This window comes from Fulmarus glacialis, unplaced genomic scaffold (assembly GCF_000690835.1).
Source record: "Fulmarus glacialis isolate BGI_N327 unplaced genomic scaffold, ASM69083v1 scaffold34868, whole genome shotgun sequence".
Taxonomy (NCBI): Eukaryota; Metazoa; Chordata; class Aves; order Procellariiformes; family Procellariidae; genus Fulmarus; species Fulmarus glacialis.
Window position 1 is genome coordinate 1537 of NW_009228352.1, and position 24507 is coordinate 26043.

A 24507-nucleotide genomic window follows, 5' to 3' on the forward strand; every position below is an offset into this window, starting at 1 on the left:
GGTTTTTTACACTTTCTAATTCTGTGTATTAATAACTTTCTCTTTTTACAAATACTCAGGTTTCTTTTACTCCCAATTTTGTAGACTGGTAGGGGTTAGTGTGTTACTACAGTTAACTACATAACTGGCATGTAATTTAGTAAAAGTTATTTTGCAAACACTTATACCTGTTTCAGTCACTTGAAAGGATCCTGTAATTAGCCATGCACATGATAGTGGCCCTCATACCTGCAAGTGGAAACCTATTCTGAAACCTGTTGACTAAACTGAATTTTTCATATCCAACTGAACAGACTATAGTACGGTTTTAGGTCCTGATATTTTAACTTAATTTTGTTCTCGTTATCATGGGTATCTTAAGCCTAAATACTGCTCTTTCTATGTGTGTGTGACCTGCAGCACATATACAAAACTCCCTTTGATTTGTTGAGCTTTCTGAAAGTTTAACAATTTGTTTGTACATTGTAGATTTCACAAGAGTATATATCATTTTACAGTTAAAAGCATAAGGAATTTAGCGTTGTTTAGTGAACCCTAAATGGAGAATGAAGGGATTTGAAATATTTTCTGTTTTGAAATGTGTTGCTAATTTTTTTTCAGATGTTTTCGCGGGTCAGGTTAATATATAACTTGCTAAACCTAAATGCTTAAATACTACATAAACCAAAATCTGCATAAAATTGTATGTAGTCTGATGATCATAATGTTTTGCTGTATTTTGTGCTTAAGACTTTTTATATAGCAGAGAGGAACAAATTGGAAAGGAGATAAACAGTGCCATACAAGTAAAGGAAAAGGACTATATGTAAAGTGTGCAAAGAACAATGTTAGGAAAGTGGGGAGAGATAGTGCTGTAGAAATATACCATTTTGCTGAAATTCTTGGCAGATATGTTGGTACACTTTCTTCTTAACGTAATATCAAATTACGATTTGTAATTACAGAATAAAAATATCCTGATAAAGTGATTTGATCTTTTTTCTTGAGGTTTTGAACTACAGTTCCGATTGGGCCCGACTCTTCAAGGCAAGCCCGTTACCGTGTACACAAATTATCCAGCTTCTGGAGAAGTATTTGATCGCCACAAGTTCAGGACACTATTGTGGCACAATCCCACAGGAAAAGAAGATGACTCTGACAAATACTGCAAGCTGGATCTCCAAATTTCTGGGTCATACCAGTACTATTTCAGTCTTGGGTAAGTGAAATTCTATACTTACAGCCAAATGCAGTCTGCTCCCTTGGTCTACGTTTTAACCTGAGGAAATCACTGTTAAGAATAAAAACATTTTTTTTCCATGCATTTTTCAAAATGCAACCATGGGGCCTATCTGAATCTGCTAATGAAAGACAGTAGCTGTGGTAGTTGTCTAATACTTTCGGATGCAAAGATACTCTGGAGAATACACAGAACAAAGTTAATCAATTTTCTGTAATTGTTGGGAAGGCAAGCCGTTTTTACTATTTTTCAAAGTCGTGAGCATTCTAAGTATCAGAATGATGAATTTGTACTTTCTTCATTGGCTTTGAAGGTTGTTTTCTATCCTTCTAGCACAGAGGTTCTGGCATTCTTTACTTCACATTCTTTACTTCCTCCTTTGTTTCAACAGGACAAGTGCAGAAGAGAATGCCAGTATCTGTAATGATTGTAGTCTGGTATTCTGAGTTTCTGGAAAATGGATGGTTAAATTCCCTCAGGCTTAAAAGGGCATTTAGCTTCGGTCTCTTACCGAGGATGGTGCTCCAAATGGAGGTCTTTGTATAAAAGATGGGCAGTCATGCTTGCTTTGTTTCTGTCCATATCCTAAAAGGAGGAACCGGTACTCTGTTGCAGAAAATAACAAAGGTATCTCACTTTTGCATAGAGTTTAAAGCTCTGTATCCCAATTGTATTCTTGTAATGGCATAAGTCCAGTAGAGAGGTGATGCCTAAGAGATTAATATCTCTTCAGTGTTTCCTATTTTCTTCAGGTGCCCTGCAATCCTGTTCCCCACCTCCCCCTGACCACTGTACTGGGCTACTGTGTTTTTGAAATAGCTGTGCTTGTTGGATTCTCTTTCTGAAACTGACTGGTACAATCAGTGTTTACTATATAATGAAAATTAATTTTTCCTAGAAATGAAAAAAGTGGTGGAGGTTACATAGTTGTGGATCCTATTTTGCATGTTGGAGCCGATAATCATGTGCTACCTTTGGATTGTGTTACACTCCAGACGTTCCTTGCTAAGTGTCTGGGACAATTTCATGAATGGGAAGATAGGCTTAAAGTTGCAAAAGAAACAGGTAATGCCAATACACATATTAAAGAGTACATGTTTTTGTCTTACGATCAAAAACCAAGGTTACGCTGAAGAGCCTTTGTGTAAACAGCTCATTTGTTCTTTAGTTTGTAGACTAAATGTTTTCCACTAGATTCAATTTAATTACCAGATTAAGTCAGTGAAATTATTAAAATATTTGCAGAGGTGAAAAAATTCAGGGATTTCCTGTTATGGGAAACCACTTTTGATTTATTTTTTTGATTTCAGATAGACTTGGAAGTTTGTAGAACTGACAGGGTGAGGTTTTTTTAAAGCTTGTGTTATGTAGAATTTCAGGGAGAAGATTCAGATTCATTCGCACTGGTTATTCCAAACACTAGCTTTAAGTACATGTTATAACTAACTTATTACGCTTCTTTCAATTAACTTTGACTGAAATTTGTTTTCCTTATTAAATGAATCACTTCTTATTATGTAGGTTACAACATGATTCACTTCACACCACTGCAGAAGCTTGGACTGTCTAGATCATGTTATTCACTGGCTGATCAGTTAGAAGTAAATCCTGAATTTTCAAGCCATAATAAAAAGTGCACTTGGAGCGATATAGGAGCTCTTGTGGAAAAATTGAAAAATGAATGGAATATGCTTTGCATCACAGATGTAGTCTACAATCATACTGGTACGATTTTTGTGTGTATTAATAACCAGATTGGTCCTTTAATTTCATTATTTCATTATTTCCCTTAACTTTTCCCCCTTGAACCCATCTTTTAGTAGCTGTTTTAAGCAACTTAGTTGTCTCTGTCTTTGAATCTCTCAAATTCAGGACAACTCTTTACAATTATAACTGATATGTCTCCATAACAGATGTAAAAGAATTTCATATTATTACTGAAAGAGTGAATAGAGCCCTTCTTAGAGAGAATTAATGAACTGTGCTTGTGTCTGTGTTTTTATAATATGCTTATTTTTATGGTCTGCGGTGTGCAGCTCCCACATAAATGAATGAAATCTGCATTATGAACTATTTGGTGAACATTAACTGAGTACCTTCTTGTTAAACAGGGTATTATTCTTGTAGCTGCTTAAAAGTAACTTCTCTAATTTCGATCTAAAATGCAGACAACAAACAGAATAGGGACAAGAGGCTAGGATTAAGCAATGGAGGAAATGTTACAGCTCAGTCTGAGGGGGAAGGGGGGAAAAAAAAAGAGAGAGCTTTGTGTTTGGGGTGGGGGTTTTTTAAGCATAGATATGCCAATGCATTGAAGGCTTTACTTCTCTTAATTGCTTTTCATAGCTAAAGTTGTTGTGCAGAGAGGGACAGTGGGTTTTCTTCAGTATGATCTGATGAAATTTAAATTATAGTACTTCATAATTTGTAAGTTTGCTGATTATTTGGATAATGAGTTTACTTTGGTTATGTTTATAATGCAGTTTTCATCTTACGCTGTAATTCTAAAGATCACAATAATTAACATTCTTACAGCAGAGAGTGCAATAAATGATTCTGTATGTTGTTGTTACAGTCCTTTGAGGCTTAAAAAAACCTTAACCACAGATATCTGTGAATTTCAAGCTTTATTTGCTTTAGTTCTTTGGTGTTGACTGCTGCCAAGCATTCCTATCCAGTCAGTCTGCAATGCAATGTGGGCCCTGTTGTTTGCCCTATCTGTTTGTTGAAAAGTTACTAAGTATAGTTATTGGCTATGTGTCATAGGGAATCGGGATTTCAAACATTCTCCCAATTTTGGTTAAAAAATTTCTTGCACTTTACCAACTAGAAGTCCAGTTTCACACACGCTTGAGATCCTGTCATCTTCTTACTGTGTATATTTGCATACTACCAAGAAGAGTGTTTTTATGGACAGAAGTATCTAAGTCTAAACTAACTATTAGACTCCAAAATATATTTGAGAAGAAAAATGTCACATTATTACTTAGCTACATTTGTAGAAGGACTTTTTCAGGTTACATTCAGAGTTCAAAGTAATCTTCATTGGGCTAAATGTTTATACTGTGGTGAAAGGATGTTTAGAAGTGTCTTCTAACAGGATAGAAATATTCAAATGACCATGGTCCTGACTTACATCATTAAGCAAGGTATACCTGATGGCTTTCTTTCCTGCTTTCAAACTTTAAAAACCGGATTTCCCCCCCCCGCTCTTTGTTTATAATCAAAACTTCTTGATTTACAACTGACTCCAAACTTTGTTAAATGCCAAATTTAGCATAAGCAGAAAGATACATTGATAAATGTCTGAGTAAGTAATAATGTTGTATATGCCTGTGAAGATAAAACATTTTGGGGGCTTTTGAAATAGGAAAACAGGCAACTAGTTTTTGGCGTTCTTTTTGTCTGGATCTTGATTAGATGGAAATTTAACTTTACTTTTTTTTTTGCTATTTTAATTGAACAGTAATTTCTGGTAGTTAAATTAGTTCATTCCTGCACATTAGGGTGATTTAATTGTACAGCATGTTTCATAGACCCATTTGAATATAAAAGACACAAAATGTATAGTCAGTTATTTTGAGCAGATTATGGATATTTGCACATCATTATTAATTCCAACAGCATGTCTGCATTAAAAGCTTAAGTTGTCTCACAGTAAATCCTCTAATGCTGGTAATTCTAACAGCTCATGAGCCCTCAGCTTACAGTGGTTGTGTTCTGTTGGTAGTTTCTGCCTTCTGGCTGAGACCATTGTGTAAAAATGGCAATGCTTCCCCTCTGCTCCTGTTGTAAAGTCAGACAGTCACTTTCAGTATTAAGCAGTTAAGCTAAGGTGTTTGGTTTTTACACTGGAATGGATAACAGACTGCTTGCACAGTAGAGAAGGGTGGGAATCAGTTTTTGATGTTAACATCTCTGTTAATGTCTAATGAAAGCCTCTATGGCCTGACTTTAAAAGTAAAGTAGATGCATGTGCTAGTGTTAAATATAGATGCATCTTTGGCATGTTAGCAGGAGTATCATAGATAAACTTGCAAACCCTGTCTGGTAACTGGGTAGATGGGCCCTCTTTGGGCTGCCATTTCCTTCAGGGTGGTCAAACACCCTCAAATAAGAAATACTGTGTTCACTGGCATTTAATTTTCACTAGGAGATAGAAAAAGGAGAGTTGGTTTTTTTTCTTTTCTGAGCTTTCAGTGGCTGTAATAAATCATATGAAGTAATACAATAAACTGAAATAAATTATATTTTCTTTATCTTTCAGAAGAGGCTATTATTGTCTAATTGCAATTTAAGACTTGAATAAATCCTACTTCCAAGCTCTTGACTAATCGCATCAAACACAACCTTTTCTCAGCTTTATAAAGGGGAGGGAAAAAAAAAGAAGTCTTAAGCAGTGGGCATCACGACTAAATATTAAGTTTGTGTTTAATTTATATAACAATGAATTAGTCCTTTGAAAAATGTGGTATTATTTTCTTAAATAAGAATGCAATGAATTTTAGAAATTGTTTTTTGTAATTCCTCATCTTAATATTTCCATATATTTATACTGACGTGTATTTTCTCCTTAGCTGTAACAAATGTAATCACAAGTGATGTTTTGGGCAAATTTTTGTCTGCAGAATTAGATTTCTTTTGGTGTTATGTTGTGAATCATTGGAGCTTACCTTCTGATCAGAAAATATCATTCTGTTCTGTACCAGGATTAGTGGAAGGCCTGTTGACTTTTTTTTTGCATGACACACCTTAGATTTAATGATATATTGTCTTTTTAGAATTAATTGTATTTACTCATGAAAGTCCTTTATAGTAAATCATGGTTCTTGCTAGATGAATAGAGTAAGCTAGTTTTGCTTTTTGGAGAAAAAAATTTTTTTCTGAAGTAGTATATGTATTTAAAAAAAAAAAAAAGAGGAGGGAGCGGAATCTGGTTGGCCTAGAACAGCCTTTAACAGCCTGAGCTTATTATTGCTTTTTGTAACTTTAAAATAAGTATGATGGTTTTAGTTACCGGTGGCATTTAAACCATGAAGATCTTAATTTCCACGAGTGGTTTGACCTTATAAACATGGAATTTTGCCATGTTCATAATGGTCTTGAGATGTAATGTAAGAGGGTGTTCAGAAAAGCTGTTCATATTATAGACTAAGAGAGCATGCTCTTTTCCTTTGACATTTTTGTTTGAACTTCTTTAAGCAAAGTTGGTTTTTAGGTGTTAATTTTTCTGTTATAATTTTGGACACATTAATAGCTCTTTCTTCACATTTCCAATATAATAACTTGTTATATGTTTTCCCTTGTGTGAAGTACTACTTCTATTTTAATCTGCTTTTCTAAAACAATGGATTAATAAGACATGTGCTATGAAAAATTATTTTTAAAAAAGCCTTGTAAAACCTGAGTAAAATTTTTTTTGTTTTTCTTATGCACTCTGTGCTTTTTTTTTTTACATTTAGTTTTTCAGTTGCAGAGATTCATTCAAAAGAATATATGAAAACTATTTTCAGTTAAACTGTGTTTAGGATAGTTCCAAAAATGGAAAGAAATTAACTCTTGACGATTTTTTCTTCATTGTCATACTTCCAAAATCAAAATTCTCTCTGCTATGTATGTATTTACTCACATTTCTGCATGCACACTACTGTCTATATTAGAATATTACACCCATTTTCTAGTGAAGGCTCCTTACCCTCTCTGAGTTAATTCTTAATGTTCAGCATATCTTCTGGTGCTTGTTGATGCTACGGGGGAAGTTTAGAAAATAGACACAGTAGAGTGTCGTGTTTGATCTGAACTAGTGTTGCATTTGCATGCACCAGGCAGTACACTCATCTTCCTGTGTAGGACTTGGTGGCATTGCTTCCCACCACTCTGATTCTTACTATGTACACAACACTGTCACAGCTAATCCTTTCTTAAAAGCCCATTTCACTACATTTTTCATTAATTATTTCCCGAGTGGTGTGTGTGCACTCTTGCTCTCTGGCTCTGTGTATGTATCATCTAGGGTTAAGAATATTAAAAAATAAACAACTTAATATTAAAAAATAAACAACTTAGGCCATCTTAAATCTTGGTTTGGGTTGTATGTTTGGCTTTCAACACACAAAAGAGCATTTCATGTCCATTATTTGATATATTTCCAGCAACAAAAATGTGATTTTTTTTTTTTTTTTAGTGTTTTAGAATTGGTGGTACTATTGCATATTTTTATGTAACTAACAAAGTTCCTCTGCAGTCTCTGCAACTGTATTTGTTGCAAAACAAATGGCTGTCAGTAATGCACACCTTTGCATAAGACATGATTTTCTGTTGGTATGGAAAACGTTAATTGAAATGTAAACTAAGTATACACGCCGTAGTACCTTAACTTCTTGGTGTTAAAACCTTTGCACAAAACAACTAAGTGTTCAGCTTGTGTACTTACTTTTTTTTTTTCCTCCCCCCTCCCTTTCTTGAATAAGCTACTAACAGTGAATGGCTCAGGATGCATCCAGAATGTGGCTATAACCTTGTAAATTCTCCTCACCTGAAGCCAGCTTGGGTCTTGGATAGAGCTCTGTGGCACTTGACCTGTATGGTGGCTGATGGAAAATATACTACTAAAGGGGTCCCTCCGTTGATTGAAAATGATCTTCACCTGAATGTAAGTTAGTGAGAACTACGTATAAGCTAATGAATCTATAAATAGTTGAATAAGCCTTTAATATTTCTAAGATTGTGGAAGTGCACAACATCACAAAAAAATGGTGTATACTTTGCAGATATATTTAATGAAATAACCCTATACTCCCCAATATTTTTTTTTCCTGAACAATTCACATGAGCACTTAGCTTTTCTTAATTATATTAGTCTTCAACATTATTAACTAACATAATTTTTATTTTTACAGTGTATCCGTAAAATAATTTGGGAAGATATATATCCAAAAATTAAACTATGGGAATTTTTCCAAGTGGATGTTAACAAAGCTGTGCAGCAATTTAAAACCCTTCTAACTCAAGGTAAAGGAAGGGTATGTTGCTGAAGCATGTGGATTATATATTTATAGTTCAAGAAACTTATAGGTAAACTTAACAATAAGCTGGAAATCAAAATAATCCCTTTTTTTGCTATGTGAGAAATCTACCACGCTGATTTAAGCATGCAAGAATGCTTTGAGGGCTAGTAAAGTCTTTGAAGACTTTACACGCCTTCAAAGCCTTTATCTGCCCATATCTTGCTTATGCTAGAATTATAAAAGTTGTATGTCTTTTAAATGTAATTCCTATTTTTACTTTATGAATACTCTTTTCTATCTTGTCCTTAGGCAAAATGAGCACTAAATCTGATCCAAATCAACATCTTCAGATAGTTCAGGACCCTGATTATAGACGATTTGGCTGTACTGTAGATATGAATATAGCATTGGCAACGTTCATACCACACAGGTATTGTATTATTGATCATAAGTTAAAATCACAAGTGAAGTTAAATTTGCACAACCAAATAACTGAAATTATTTTCAGAGATGGGAAAAATTTAATTTTTCATTCCTTTTAGTTATGTATACTGCATGTTTTAAAAATAAACTATTCTGATTGTTCTCTGCTTTTAATGTCCTCCTGATAAGCAATGGACCAGCTGCAATAGAAGAATGTTGTAACTGGTTTCGCAAGAGGATTGAGGAACTGAATGCTGAACAATACAGACAAACTAATCACCATCAAGAGCAGGTCTTAGAATTACTGTGTTTTAATGCTGAACTGTTTTAAATTGCAAATAAATGTAGGCATTTCAATAATGCATAATTAAATTATTTCTAGGCTGTCAATTGTCTTGTGGGAACTGTGGTTTATGAACGACTGGCTGGCGATGGTCCTAAGCTGGGTCCTATCAGTAGAAAATATCCTTTAGTTACCAGGTATTTTTTTTTTGTTTGGAATCTATTAGAATATATCCAGGGAAAGTTAGTTCAAAGTTCATTAGAAGTATACATTTATATGTACAAGTGTACGTTTTCTTTCCCATGGACAAATGCCACCTAATGAATTGACTGTCTTTTTTAAGGAACAATGATAACTGTGTAATAAACAAACGTGACCAAAGAGCATGAAACAATACTCAGAGCCTTACATATTGCAAATTGTCCTTGTAGGTGGAAGAGGGGTGGAACTAGGACAGCTTACACTTTTCAAGTTTGATGTACTTGATGCCACTCGTGTATCTGAAGGTCTAGGGCTTTAATCTTACACTACCAGCTGACACCAAGATAGTGGCAACACCTTTCCTTTCTCCTTCAAGACATGCTACAAAATAGAAAACTCCCCATCATTTATAGTCTAGCAGCTAGGGTTTTTTTGTATCTGTTTTATCTACAAGCCAGTTCATAGCAGGTATTTTAATTTCAAAGACAATGAATTTCAGCTTAGGTTACCTTACATTTGGGTTTGTTGTCTTTTTTTTAGTTGCTTGTCTATTCCGTAGGTATTTTACTTATCCGTTCAAAGAGCTGACTGTGGAGGAAGAAGAAACTATGATACATCAGCCAGATAAAGCTTGTTATTTCATGGCTCATAATGGCTGGGTTATGGGAGATGATCCTCTTAGAAACTTTGCAGAACCAGGTTTGTAAAAGAACTTTGAATCCTTTTATAAACCTTCTGATATTCTATCCAAAGCAAAAAGTATTTTATTTAAGCCATTGTTTTTCCAGAGGTATTCCTATGAAGCTGCAGAAGAGTAGACAGGTACTCAGTTTATAGCACTCTTATTTCCCATTCAGCATACAGATCAACTGTAAGAACCGGGATTTGAGGTACAGTTTTGCAAGATTTGAGAGGGAAATTACCAGCTTTTTGCCACTGAAATGGGGACATCCTGCCTCCCCACTTCTGTCATAGTCTTTGCTTACTTTGTTCCAACACCACTGCTTGTTGGCATTTCCATAAGACAATGACAGTGTGGCAGAAAACTAGTGCAATAAAAAGGTGGGTAGTATTTTACTGCATTAGTGAGCAAAAACTGGATCCTTGAAAGGTCCAGTGAGTGGCAGTCAGGCAGTCAAGAGGTGACCCAGTTAATCCAAAATAAGTGTGCAGATTACTTGTGAAGGTAAGACAGGGTATGAATTCACTATGCACTAAAATATTGTATTCTAACTCCTTTGGGGACAGCATTGATATTCAATAAAGCAAGGTTGACAACTCTTGTTTTCAGAGTAGTCATTTGCTTTGTAAACTGAATCAAACAAAGGCCAGTTTAATTAAAAACATCTATCTACAAGTTTGTTGAGTCTGCTTTAAAAGCTAATCTGATACTCCAGAGTGATCTGGAATTAGCAAACACTTCATTTCTGCAAAATAATCTACAGCCCTTTCACTGCTTTTTATTTACTTTTTTTTTCCTCCTTCACAAGAATGAAGATAATAGGTGTTTCAAGGGTGTTTTTGTTCAGTTGCCTTTCAGCTAATTGCGCTTTCTTCTGGGCAGACTGTTGTATTTTTTTTCTTCAGTCACTGGCTTTAGTTAGCATACCTAACTTCCATTACTGAGTTTTCTCTCTTAATTCGTCTATAGCTTTTTGAGTGCTTTATACTTGTGTTATACCTTTGTTTTATGCTACACGTTCTTTCAACTGAGAATACAGTCTGAAAAGATGATACATAAGGGCACAAATATAGGAATTGTAAAACAAATGCAGCTAGTTCTGTAAATGGCCCTTAAAAATCATGGTGTACATCCAAAGAAAGCCAATTTTTCTGTCCATGTAGCTATGTTGCCATTAGTAAAGATAAAAGGTAGGCTGTGCTTAAGTGAATGTTTTTGGAAGTAGCGGTGACTTAAAATCCCTGCTCTGTACTTACCAGCTGCTTACTTTTGTTGTGTGTCTTTCATTGTGTAGGTCCAGTCACTTAGGTGTCCATAATGTGAGCCTTAGGAAATTAGTCTGGCTGAAAAATAATCTCTTTGCTAAGGCAGGATTGCTTTTCAGCTGAACAAGTTTCCTGATCTGATTCAAGGTTCAGCCACTAAAATAACTGTGGTGATGCATCAGTATAGCTGGCCTAGGAGTAGCAGAAAGCAATGGAATATCTCGTCTTACCCATCCTGAGTGTTGCTGGCCCTGTTCATGTTTTGATCAGGTTTAGATAAGGTGAATATAAACAGACCTTCAGAAGACTGATGGCTCAAAGATAATTGTGTTTCTCTTATGTGTGGTCTGATTATTGACAATTCCATGATTGTGCCTGGATATTACATGTTGCAAATAGTGTGGGGTTTTGGTGGGTTGGTTGGTTTGTTTTTTAAATGATATTACTGCCATTGTCAAATATGTGATTTATATAGGAGAGAAGTCACTTTTTTAGACATGACTGATTATTTAAATCTTTGTCACAGTTAAACCTCCATCAGTATATTCTGTGCAGTAAGTGTATTACAGGTGAACTCAGATTTAAAGATTTTTTTTTTTTTAATTGATTGCATCAAAAAGAAGGCAAAAAATAGTATATGAAACTCTAGACTAGATGGAGGATAAATATTTTCATACACACAAAAATTATTTAGGGACTTCGTCCATTTAAGTGACCTACCTGCCTAAGTACTTTGGAAATTTGCCTTACATCATCACAGTCTGCTGTTAACAGAAGATAAAATTTTAATTGTGGCTGTGGCAGTTTATGGTAACACAGTGAGATGCTTTTTTGAATTTGGCCAGTATAAACAACCGAACTACTGATTTTGTTCATTTGTTTGCTGCTTTTTTCTTCTTTTTTTTCTCAAGTACAGTTTTTATACTACTTTGAAGAATTAAAAGGAAATTGATTTCAATCTGAAGAATTATTTCAGTATCACTATAGAAGTTAACTATTCCCTTGGAGTAGTCTGAAATTATACATCAGTGTAAGGTATATAGATTTTGAGTTGATATGGTTATTGTTAGAATTTTTACTCTTCATCACACTGTTCTCCTACTCTTCAGCAGTAGAAAATTATATACCACATCTTCATTTTGGTGCACGTTCTGTACTATATATATACACTACAGTGAATTTATTTCCCTTACAGGTTCAAATGTTTACTTGAGAAGAGAGCTTATTTGTTGGGGAGACAGTGTGAAACTGCGTTATGGTAATAAACCTGAAGACTGCCCATACCTCTGGGCACATATGAAAAAATACACTGAAATCACTGCCAAATATTTCCATGGTGTTCGTCTTGACAACTGTCACTCAACACCTATTCATGTAGCTGAGGTACGCGAAATTAAGCATGTTTATTATAAAGCAGCTTCTGTCTGTGAAATAAGTCCTGCACTCTTGCTACAAAATCTGCAGAATCTACATGGCAGAGTTCAGGTGTGAGTGAATCTTCCTCACAGCATAAGCAAAGTTTCTTGACTGGTGATGTTTAGATACAGTTTCAGCTACTTTAAACAGTTACTAGAATGACGTAGCTATTGTATCATTTAATTCTCCACTTTAGCTGAAATATTGCGGATGCAAATGGACCTGGCTAACTTTTCCCTTACGTAGCTATGGACTTAGTGCAATGACTGCCAGTATCCAGTATGTCAGTTTTAACTGGGGTCATTGCCAAGTCTTGGTTGAAAGTCTTAGTGTTTCTTTGCCATATATATTTTGCTATTGCTAAATTAAACAAGAAGTGTTTTACTTGCCAGAATTTAAAAGTTGGTAAAGAACACCTGCAGAAAGTTTAGTCTAGCAGGCTTGTTGCTAAGATTAGTGCTTATTGTTTACGATGGAGCTGACTACATGCAGAAATTGTACTTACCTAGTAAATTAACTTTAAATAGATTTGAGTAGTGCAGCTTGTTAGTGCTTAGTCTTATCTTGGTTACAGAGCCTGCCTAAATCTATGAAGAACTCTCTAAAACAAGTTGATTTGCCCACACAAAAGTTGTAAGTGGCTCTTAAATGCAGCCATTAAAAACCTCTGCCATTCTTTCATTTATTGTTGCTATTTTTTGGATGGTAACTTTGGAGGCTTAAACTGAAGTCCTCCTCAGATTTCTTACCTTAACAGGTATCTCTTTTATCCAACCTTTGTTCTTGCATTTTGAGTTAAGATTTTGTTTAAAAACAAAGTTGTAATTAGCTTAAAGTCTTCAGAGAATTTCCTAGAATTACTCAGTCCATAAATAATCTCTGTAAAATACAAACATGGTTTTATGAATGTTACCTGTTGTTAATATTTTTTAATGAACTGCATATACAGACCACTCATTTATGTTTGGTTAACATTCATGTTAATGATTGCATATACATTGCTGACAATGAATGTCTTGCATTAAAAATGTATTATGGTCTATAGGAGATGCTAGCAACAGCCAGATCAGTCAGACCTAATCTTTATGTGATAGCTGAACTCTTCACGGGCAGTGAGTACATTGACAATGTTTTTGTCAACCGCCTGGGAATTACCAGCCTGATTAGAGGTACAATAAGCAGTTGAAAATTATGTAGGATTGTCGTGTATGGTTTGGGGTTTTTAATGTGAAACTAACATTGGTATGCTTTTTTTATTTTTCTTGCATATTCATGTTCTTTGCTTATGCAATTACCTTTTCTTCTTCATGTTCCATTTAACTTCTCCTGTGTTGTACGCTGATTTTCGATTTTGCTTGTTTGTGTGTCCTCTTCTGTGTAACAACTTTTTTTTGTTTCTTAATTTTGGCTTTCTATTTGTCTTTGCTGCATGGCATTTTCCTATTGTCCAATCCCTGCCTAGCTTTGAAACTTGCCCTTTTTTGTATCTACCTTTCCCCTTTCTGTGGCTTTTTTGGCTGTGCTTTTTGCAGTACATGCTGGACACAGCTAGAAAATTGCGAGCCGATTTGTATGTAGTGGCTGAACTGTTCACAGGAAATGAGGAACTGGACAATATCTTTGTGAATAGGCTGGGCATTACCTCCTTAATAAGAGGTAGGCTTGCTCTGTGTGTGGTCTTTTTCCAATTGGAAATTATAGTTGACGTGCTCTTCCAAGGAAAAGGTTTCTTCTGGATTATCCACTTTTAATTTCATACTCCATGTAATCAGAAGTACAGTTTTTGTATTGTGACTTTTTTGATGCTCAGCAAAAAAAATACAGTGCCAGCTGTAAAATAAGAGAAGACATTCTGCATTAGTTTAGAGAAGGTTAAATGTTTCACTCTTATTCTAGCAAGAGAAAAAGAAGTTGTAGCACAGTTCTGCTATGCAAGTGCTGCATCATGTCTGATTTTTGTTGCGTGAGTTTCTTAAAGCCTATGAGAAACAGTTTCAGATCTCTGCTTTTTTTTCCCCTTTTTTTTCCCCTTACCTTTTTCTACCTTAATATATTACAGTAAATAGAATACTCCAAGGTTGTGTATCCACATTGGAGAATGTAATTTTAATGTGATTTTTTTTTTTAATTAAAATGATTGAACACACCAATATAACAACTGTAAAATGCTGCGTTAACATCTTTGTGCATGCTTTACTCTACGGTAGTTATTCTTAGGCAAACACCTATTTTGTTCTTTAGAGGCAATGACTGCTTATAATAGCCATGAAGAGGGAAGGTTAGTTTATCGTTTTGGAGGTGAACCTGTTGGCTCTTTTGTTCAGCCACGTTTGAGGCCTTTGATGCCAGCTATTGCTCATGCACTGTTTATGGATATTACACATGATAATGAATGTCCAATTCAGGTGAGTACCTAAACGGAAAACCAAAGTTTTCATTTAATATTTTCTGAATTGACACTTCTGAACCATGGGAGGGCTTGGTGCAATCCGGATGTTTTTCCTGAGCGATATTTAGGAAAAACGTGTTTCAGATCTTCAAGTTTTCATGCAGAGAATAATATTTTATACAACTCGCTCTGATGTTCAAGATTTGGCCTTTCAAGGGAAAAAGTATATAAAGCTACTTAATGAGCTGTTTTGATTCTTTCATTGCAGCTACTATAAGTGGTTGTGTCTCTGCTTGTTAACCTGTTCTCCTAAGCTCCTGTTTTACAGGAGAGAATGACAGAGAATGGTGGGAATTGGAGTGCTGATTTTTGAGCGTTTCTCTTAAATTGCTTTTGTTAGTGCATTTTTAATAATTTCTGTTGTGATTGAGAAAATGGTGATAGTGATTAGCAATTCCTCTGTTAAACTGAGTATATCTTCTGTATGCTGAATTGGGAGGGATGAATTATGTCTTTGTTTCACTGTTTATTACCTATTTATTTTTTAACGTAGCACCGATCTGCATATGATGCTCTTCCTAGCGCAATGATTGTTTCCATGGCTTGCTGCGCAACAGGAAGCACCAAAGGCTATGATGAACTAGTACCACACCAGGTATGTGTCCACAGTTTGACTCCTACGTTACTTTTAAAAATGTAAACTTTATTCTTGTCCTAGGACATGTATTTTAATGTTGTTTATTTAAAATTCCAAGCAGTTTACTAGCTGGCATTACTTCAGATTGTCCAATTTCATATGAAACTTGAAGTCATTATATAGTTGAGACCTCTGGCTGGTTTTTTCGGGGTTTTTTTTGTCTTTTTTTTTTTTTTTTCAGAGCAGTTGATAGTTGCTTAAATCTTAATTTCTTTACAGATCTCTGTAGTATCTGAAGAGAGGTTTTATGCAAAATGGAATCCAGCAGTATACCTGTCTTCTGGTGAAGTTAATTTCCAAACAGGAATTCTAGCAGGAAGGCTGGCCATAAACAGGCTGCATCAGGAGCTGGGGGCTAAAGGCTTTAATCAGGCAAGAAGTGAGGGTAACATTGCGATTTCTCCATATTTATGTTGTGAGTGAGCACAGTTGCAATGGTATGTCTTTTCTAGGTGTATGTAGATCAAGTTGATGAAGATATAGTGGCAGTGACAAGACATTGTCCTAACACACACCAATCTGTTGTGGCTGTAAGTCGAACTGCTTTCAGGAATCCTAAAACTTCCTTCTACAGTAAAGAAGTACCTGAAATGTGTATCCCAGGTAATCAGATTTCTATTCAAGAGATGGCAGGTGTACAAAAAATTCAAGTTATTCTAATTCCATACTTTTAAACTTCAAACACATGAAATCAATATGAGAGTTTTCAGTATATAACACTCCTTTTAGGTGTACTAACATGCATGCACCAAAAGCGGTTAAAGAAACAATAACAAACTTACCTTGCCTGGGGTTTTCAAAGGCATTCATATTGAGTACACTTCCTGCTATAAGCTCCCCATGAGGGTGTGGTTTTATTTACTGTCTTGTTTGTGGACTGGTAAGAAATAGTTAACAGCAAGATGGTTAATTGTACAGAGTTGGGGGGGATTACTATTTATTAAGTGTTATACTGGGGAAAAAGGCTAAAATGTTATATTTGTTGATGTCATTGCTGTTCAGCTTTCTTATATACAACTGTTCTTGTGGCTTTAAAATACATCTTAGTAAGAAACAACATGGTAATGCTTAAGTTAATATAAAGATAATATGTAGGTAATACATACATAATATTAATTAAATATGCAAAGTATTTACTATACTTAATAGTAGCAAAGTATAACGACTTCTACACATTACCTGGCCATACTTCTGAAGAGGAGCTTTCCAGACTGGTTTTTTAAGTATACTCAGTTCTTTGAGTGTATGTGTTTGCCTGTTTTAAAGTCAGTCACATTATATGTTAAGACATTTGCAAATGGCTGCAAGACTTGTATACCTTAGTTTGTAGATTACTGAAAAGACAGAGAAAATTAGAATATTTGAATATTATTGTAAGTTGTTACACTTTTAAGCTAAACCAATTGTAGCTGCAGTTTGGAAACCAATCTAATACAGTCTCCTAAAAGATAATAAGGTAACTAACAGAGCTGGTGATAAGTAAAAGACAGGTTATAATTCACTAATTGTTGTCTGATTTTTATGGTTAATCTATTATAAAATAACAAAATTTGAGTTTTAAATACAATCAATGAATATGTAATGAATGTTTATAGTATATTTAAAACACTTCCCCATATGTTTTGTCACGTTTGGTTGTTCTTTAGCTGTACAACTGAGACTTGTATTTTGAATATTTAGATTTTTAGTTTTAGGTTTTGCTTCATGTTTTCAAAAGAATCACTTTAAATTAAAAGTATCTTAACAGCTACAATATGATTTAATTTTTCTTAGGAAAAATAGAAGAAGTAGTATTTGAGGCTAGAACTATTGAGAGAAATGCTAGTCCTTACAAAAAAGATGAACGTTTTATAAATGGATTGCCTAATTTCACAATGGAACTCAGAGAGCATATCCAGGTAATTGGCCTTCTTCGCCCATGTTCTGATGTAATATTTTGTAATTTGTGATATTTTGTATTAGAAAACAGACATTGACTTTGAGTTGCAAATGTGTTTTCTTTTCTAAGATTAAAGACAGTAAAATTATAAAGCAAGCTGGAACTGCCATAAAAGGGCCAAATGAATTTGTTCAAGAAATAGAATTTGAAAAATTAACACCAGGAAGTGTAATAGTATTCAGGTATGTTATTGCAATTGCCAAATGGCTGTGTTAGTTAAAACAATGATGGGATTCTTTGTTTTGTAACTTGGGAATAGTTATTGTAAGTGCTACATTTCTACAAGTTATACATTCATATTTACAGAGTTAGTCTCGACCCAAAGGCACAAGAGGCTGTTGGTGTACTCCGCAATCATTTGATCCAGTTCAGCCCTCATTTTAAATCTGGAAGTCTTCCTGATGATCATTCAGCACCTATATTAAAAACGTTATTTTCTTCGTGAGTATTCTTCTAAGTTTCTGAAGTAGAGCCGAGAGAGCTACAGTGGGAGTGAAGAACAGTCTGTAAACTTAGTGAGGATTTTATTTTTTTTACTATTGATGGATTTGGATTGTCAGAGTGCAATAAAAACTCTGAGGTATTCTTTTTGTATGTATAATACTAAGCAGGTTAATACTTAAAAACTTCCCAGGCTCTTTTGCTCACATTCTGTGTAATTGCTGCTTAAAGTAGACTTACTAACATGGAGTTCTTGTCAGTGTTGGGGTATGACTGTTCGGGGTTTGTACTTAATACTGCGTTTCTAAATAAATACCAAAGCAACTGAGCAGAACATCTCGAACATCTGAAAAATCAGGCTCTTAATTTCCAAGATTAAGTGGTGAGAGAGTTGTATATATTTAATTATTTTAATGTAAGTCTGAAACTAGAATTGTTTGTGAAATCTTTTCTTTGTTTCCCTACTAATGTTGCTTTTGGGTTTGGAATTTTTTTTTTCTCTCCACTGTTTTTTCAGTATTGCATCTAAACTGACTTTGGCTGACCTAAATCAAGTACTGTATAGGTGTGAGGCAGAAGAACAAGAAGATGGTGGAGGTTGTTACAATATACCAAACTGGTCACCGCTGAAGTATGCAGGCCTCCAAGGTAATAGTTTCAGCATTCTTTTTTCTGTCAAGAAAAAAAGTAAAATAGAGCTGCTCAATCTAGATCATACCTTAATGCTATTTTATGGCTAGTGCCATTGTTTGGATAAAAACCAGTAAGGTGTTTTTCTGCTTGACCATGCTACTAATCAGGGTTGTACCCAGGAAATCACATACTAAACAAGAACCCTCTCTCTTGATACTCTGGGCTGCAAAATTAGATTTCAATATGTGTTTTAACACCAATGCCCTTGCTTTTCAAATAGAGAGAAAATACATAGACCTTCAGTGAAAAGTCACATTAATTAAACCCTAGGCATTACTGAGGAGTGTCAATCATTTATCAAATATATGAATGCCATTATGCTAGTTATTCCACAATGATTTTCATAACTGTCTAGGATGTACGCTGAGGAAACTACAATTGAGTTGTATCCTAACTCGTTCTGCAGATCAAGAGAAGTAATAAGTTAAATCCAGTTAAAGCATCTGTTGCTGTGTACCTTTTCCTCCTGAATTGTAATTGCTGTTTGTGATAATGATGTGTCTTTTAATACAGAGTTGGGTTTGTATCTTCAGGGTTAATGTCAGTGATGGCAGACATTAGACCAAAGAATGATTTGGGTCATCCATTTTGTGATAATTTAAGATCTGGAGACTGGATGATTGATTATGTCAGTAACCGTCTGATTTCACGTGCAGGAGCCTGTGCGGAAGTGAGTAAAAATAGTTATCTGGTGCCTGTGGGGTTTTAAATTACTAGTTTGTTTCCTTTTCAATTACTGGTATATTTTTAAATTCAGTCTGTCTATAACTTCTCGTCTAGGCAAGTTCTTCCAGGAGATTAAACGGTTAATATGTTTTTCTTCCCTCTCCTCAATCCTATTTAAGAATAGACTGCAAAAGGGAAGTGAAAAATATGTAGGGCATGGAGGGATTGTTAGCTCTTACATAAAGGCCTGCAGGGGTCCTTCCCTGTTTGTTTATTACTTTTCTTCAAATAAAAATGAAGTAACCTTTTTTTTTTTAAGTAAGTACTTTCAAAAGAGGGCCTAAATACTACTGAGGCATACATGGTTATGATACAGTTTTAGTAAGATTGCACTGTCAAGCATTGAGAAGATACAAATTACTGGGATTCAAGTTACCTGTATAGCTGCATTACAATACAGTCCTTTTCTTTCTTTGTCGTATTTTATTTTCCTGCATGGCAATTGCTTTATTAATTTCACAAGATGAAGACCTGATTTGGGTGACTTACATAATTAATATCATAAAGGCTTTAGCATTCTTATTTCATTTTGTTCTTAAAGTCAAGTGTAAGTGATATAAAGCAGAAGAATGGATAAAGCAGTCTAATGTTGTACTGAAGTGAATGCTGAATCTGAACTCAGAGATGGAGCTTTTCTAGAAGGGAAATTAGTCTGATACTTGCCAGATTTACTGTTCTTCAAAGATTGTTGCTTATTTTCTCTGTGTATTTTTTGAGTTCTTAATTTGTACTGTCTCATCCTGCTTTGCAGAAAATATAAAGTACCTATAGGTATACTGAAGTCACATGAAACTAAACTTTACAATTTCACTATTTACATAAGTAAATTTCCCTTCACGATTTCCAGGTTAAAAGTATAGTGTCATCATGTAATATATTGACACGTACTTTCTTCATCTGTGCAGTCTTCATCTGCGAGGTTTAAATCTTTAGTGACTTTCTAGTAGGTTGTCAGGATGTTCTTTAACAGTACTGGAAGGAAAGAAGAGAAATACTTCCCAGGTGTCAAACGTTCTATGGTGACACAAGGATGGTGAAGCTCCAGAATCCTGAGTCCTAGACCCAGATCTCCAGTCATTTTCACTAGTGGCCGTACATAATTTAGCCTTCTGATAATTTTTCTGCCCCTGATCTCAAGCTTCATCTCTTGAAGTCCTATCTCTTTAGCAATGAGAAACCTCCTTCCCACACTTGGGTCGTAGTGATGCCTCTTAAGTTGCAGCTTTCCTTTGCTACTCAGTTTTAATAACTTTTTCTTGATAATCTTCTCTCCCCTCCGCCCCCAAGACTAGCAAAATATAATTTCTTTCTATAGTTGATGTTCTTGCCCATTTATGTCATAGTACAGATACAGTACAGATTTTTCGCTACAACTTTTCTTAGAGTTCACCTCTCTCAGCTGAAATTTTGGAGCAGGAGGATACAGCAATTCTACCACAAATATCTAGCATGGACAACTTCTTAGACATGAATGGTTGCTTGGTAGTGGTGTTATTAATAACTGAAGATAACCTCATCTTTGTGGTGGTTGAGCATAACTTGAGTGTAATAAATGTACAAAAACTGTGACAAATACTTTAACTAGATGGATCCTGAAAGCACTGGTTTTTGAACAGTGTTATCAAGTTCTAATTATATTGTATTTTAATAGGTTGGTAAATGGTTGAAGGCCATGTTTGTCTACCTAAAGAGAATTCCACGTTACCTCATCCCATGTTACTTTGATGCCATATTAGTGGGTGCATACACAACGCTTCTGGATGTGGGATGGCATCAGATGTCTAGGTATGCTTGGCATATCAGAGCTATAGAGGTATCTGTATATATTTGCACCTTTTAAGTTTTATCTGCTGGAGAATGTAATTTGGATATTTTCATACTTGTCCGATGTAAAAGGGTAAAATTGGTAGTGAATATCAAATCCATCTTCTAATGGTGGTGGTTTGGAAGGTTGAGAGTTCAGATGTCTATCCAGGGTTTGAATTTATAACTACTGTTGGCATTGTGCAGTAGGAGGAGGAAACCTTAAGACAGCGCTTCTTTGCCAGGTTTTGGAAACTTTTTTTGCTATAATTGTAGTACAACTGCAATGATTCCTTGAAGTTCAGGGAAAAAAGAAAATACCAGACTGCTGATACCAGAAAATACCAAATGCTGATGCTTTGTTCAACATTTCTTCTCTAACACAGCTAAATATCCTTCGTTATCTGCACACTTTGTTTAGTTCTTGAAATAACTGTTTAATCTTCAGTGTCTGCTTCTTCTTTGTTTCTTGGAAAGGGAAGGGAGATTAATTTACTGGAGGCTTTATTCTAGCGATGAACATTCTGAACAAATCATATTGTTTTGTAAAAATAGATATGTTAAAATGGGCATATAATTTGTTATGGCTGTGAGATCATGTGGAAAGTGGTATATTTTATGAAAAAATACTTGGAATGAACTAGTCAGGAGTGCAGGTTGCATTATTTTAGACAATGTGTTAACCAATGTATTGATTTACAATTTTTAATGTATATGAATATATAGAAAAATGTGTGGCAATCTTTAAAAATACTGACTAGGTTTGGCAAAAACTTTTGTTGATAGTAAAATATCTTTTATCATTTTTTTGAGGTCTTAGGTCTGTAGGTAGGCATCAAGTAAACCAAAGCAATTCCCTTTTTTTACCCTTTTCCCTGGAAGTATTTGACGTAAACACTCCCATTGGCATTAATAGATTAAAATTACAGGCTAACATTGGACGCTCATTTTGGGGAAAAAAGTGATTTACAAATTAAAGCTTTTTTACAAAATTAGTTAGTGCAAAATACTAATATTAACTTGTTGTTAGTTAATTATATTTGTTATGCATAATACTTATAATAATCTTTTGTAAATGAAAAAGGGTACGTTTTATAGACTGATATTGCTGAATGCAAAGTTATTTTAATTTAATTATGTTGAATTACAGCTTTGTGCAGAATGGATCAACATTTGTTAAACACCTTTCCTTGGGCTCAGTCCAGATGTGTGGGATAGGAAAATATTCTTGTCTGCCAGATCTGTCTCCTTCCTTACATGACATTCCCTATAGGCTGAATGAGATTACAAATGAGAAAGAACAGTGTTGTGTTTCCTTGGCAGCTGGTAAGTGAGGAAAATGTTTAAAAAAAAAAAAAAGTCTTCCAAAATAGTTAAACTGTTTTTAGTAACTATATTAAATTTGTCTCTGTTGTGCTTGGGATCCATGTGTCAGCAACCATGTATAAAATGTAGGTAGCAGTTTTCCTCACTTTTCCCCTGTGTTTTAACTTGTGTTTAAGATAAAGATTTGCCCATATTAAAAACATGGGAGTTTTGTCTAGCAGTACTTCTTGGGGACAACCATTTTGCTACTGCTCTTGGGGGGTGGTGGTGGGGGAACTTACAAATGCTTTATTTAGAGACATTTTTAGCTATATCCACTTTTATCATATATGGAGAACCACAAGTATGTTCTCTTTCTTTCCAGGAGACTTGCTTGAGATAAATACACTTAGCATGATAGGTTTAATTTATCTTTTTTAAACATGAATTTAAGAAATTAATTGTAATGGAGTACAAGGGTGAATTTATTGTTTACAACTTCTCAGAAAAAGAAAGAACTGTTAGCAGATCAGAAGAACGCCTGATCTGAAACTGTCTCCAGAAGGAAAGAGCATAAAAGCAGTCAGCAAATAGTGTTTATACCTCCGAATGTTCTGCCAGCATCTGGCATTCTTTGAATTGGACATTTTCCTATGTCAAAAGTATTATCTTCTGTGTTTAGTGGCTTAGAATGAATTTATTTTTGTTCTGAGTTGGCCCATTCCTTTTCTGAAACCATAGAAACTTTTAACATCTACAGGTTCTATGGCATCTGTCTCACTGGGGTGTTTATTTTCTTCTTTTTGCCGTCTGTCTTTCACGGAGTTTTATTGCTTTTAGTTTCTCGTTTTTAGTAACATTCCATTTGCCTGCTTTAGTGTTACCTAGAAGCACAGAGGCACCATGTTCCCTTAAATTGGTCACAAAGATTAATTATACTAAAGGGTTTGGTTTTAAATATTCCCTTCACATATTCACTGGTAGTTGTGTCTGTGAGATTTTTAACTCATACAGGGATTGTCATTCTCAAGTGCTGTTGCCATATATTTGAGTATTAGCAAATGCTTTGGAAGAGTAGGTGATAGAAGTTAAAATGTTGTTCTATCACGCATGCACAAGAGACTGCTGTTTTGAAACTTTACCATACGGAATTTTTTGTTTGTTAGATTGAAAAAGTTAATAAATAGAAGAAAAGACAAGGATGGACCTTACTGCTGTAATTATTATGCTTTATCAGTCAGAGTCATTCTTAAAGTTACATGTTATAATGTCTGCAGTAAGATGTAGTTCTAGACCCTGCTGGAAAAGAGAAGCAGGATTCCTTTTATAGTGGCTGAGAACAATTTTGGGCTGAAGAAATCCATAGTTTTCCAGTCTTATCCCCTTTATGCTACTGAGGTGGCACGGCTCTCATGCATAAACTTGTCATAGTTTTGCCTTTTGTTAGTTTTTTAATTAAAGGATGGCACTTGGTTAAGTTACAAAGTGATTTGATAAAAATTTAAATGTGACTATTATTGATATGAGAAATTCTGTTGTGTGATCTTGAAGTTCTAGAAGAGAATTGTTCTGAAATGAGGTTTTATTTCATTTTATCAAGAACTTGGTCTAGAAGATTGTTTACTTTAAATATCTTGAAATATCTAGGAAAAAATTATAAATATGAATATATTTTTACTAATGGTTATTTTATACATACATGTTGTTGTGGTTTAACCTGGCGGGTAGCCAAATACCATGCAGATCACTCCCCCCCATCACGCAGTGGGATGGGGAGAGAATCGGAAGGGTAAGAGTGAGAAAAACTCATGGGTTGAGATAAAGACAGTTTAATAGAACAGAAAAGGGAGAATAATAATGATAATGATAGAATATACAAAATGAGTGATGCACAATGCAATTGCTCACCACCCACACTGACCGATAACCAAGTAGCGATCGCTACTTCCTGGAACACACCTACCATTCATATACTGAGCATGACGTCACATGGTATGGAATACCCTGTTGGCCAGCTG

General features: G+C 34.9%; 1 protein-coding gene across 1 annotated transcript in view; it reads left to right on the top strand.

Annotated features, from left to right (window-relative positions):
• Positions 1-987: 987 nt before the first annotated feature.
• Positions 988-24507, top strand: part of AGL (amylo-alpha-1, 6-glucosidase, 4-alpha-glucanotransferase) — a gene marked incomplete at its 5' end in the record, with an annotated part of 33894 nt that continues 10374 nt past the window's right edge. The window contains 22 exons of the mRNA XM_009583454.1: positions 988-1198; positions 2118-2284; positions 2741-2944; positions 7690-7871; positions 8119-8230; positions 8536-8656; positions 8839-8941; positions 9032-9129; positions 9693-9832; positions 12276-12463; positions 13542-13665; positions 14738-14901; positions 15439-15540; positions 15802-15954; positions 16035-16185; positions 17356-17480; positions 17591-17703; positions 17828-17962; positions 18480-18610; positions 19189-19325; positions 21033-21166; positions 22335-22510. Of these exons, the coding sequence (XP_009581749.1) occupies positions 988-1198; positions 2118-2284; positions 2741-2944; positions 7690-7871; positions 8119-8230; positions 8536-8656; positions 8839-8941; positions 9032-9129; positions 9693-9832; positions 12276-12463; positions 13542-13665; positions 14738-14901; positions 15439-15540; positions 15802-15954; positions 16035-16185; positions 17356-17480; positions 17591-17703; positions 17828-17962; positions 18480-18610; positions 19189-19325; positions 21033-21166; positions 22335-22510 (3171 nt within the window). The remainder of the gene's footprint in view (positions 1199-2117; positions 2285-2740; positions 2945-7689; positions 7872-8118; positions 8231-8535; positions 8657-8838; positions 8942-9031; positions 9130-9692; positions 9833-12275; positions 12464-13541; positions 13666-14737; positions 14902-15438; positions 15541-15801; positions 15955-16034; positions 16186-17355; positions 17481-17590; positions 17704-17827; positions 17963-18479; positions 18611-19188; positions 19326-21032; positions 21167-22334; positions 22511-24507) is intronic.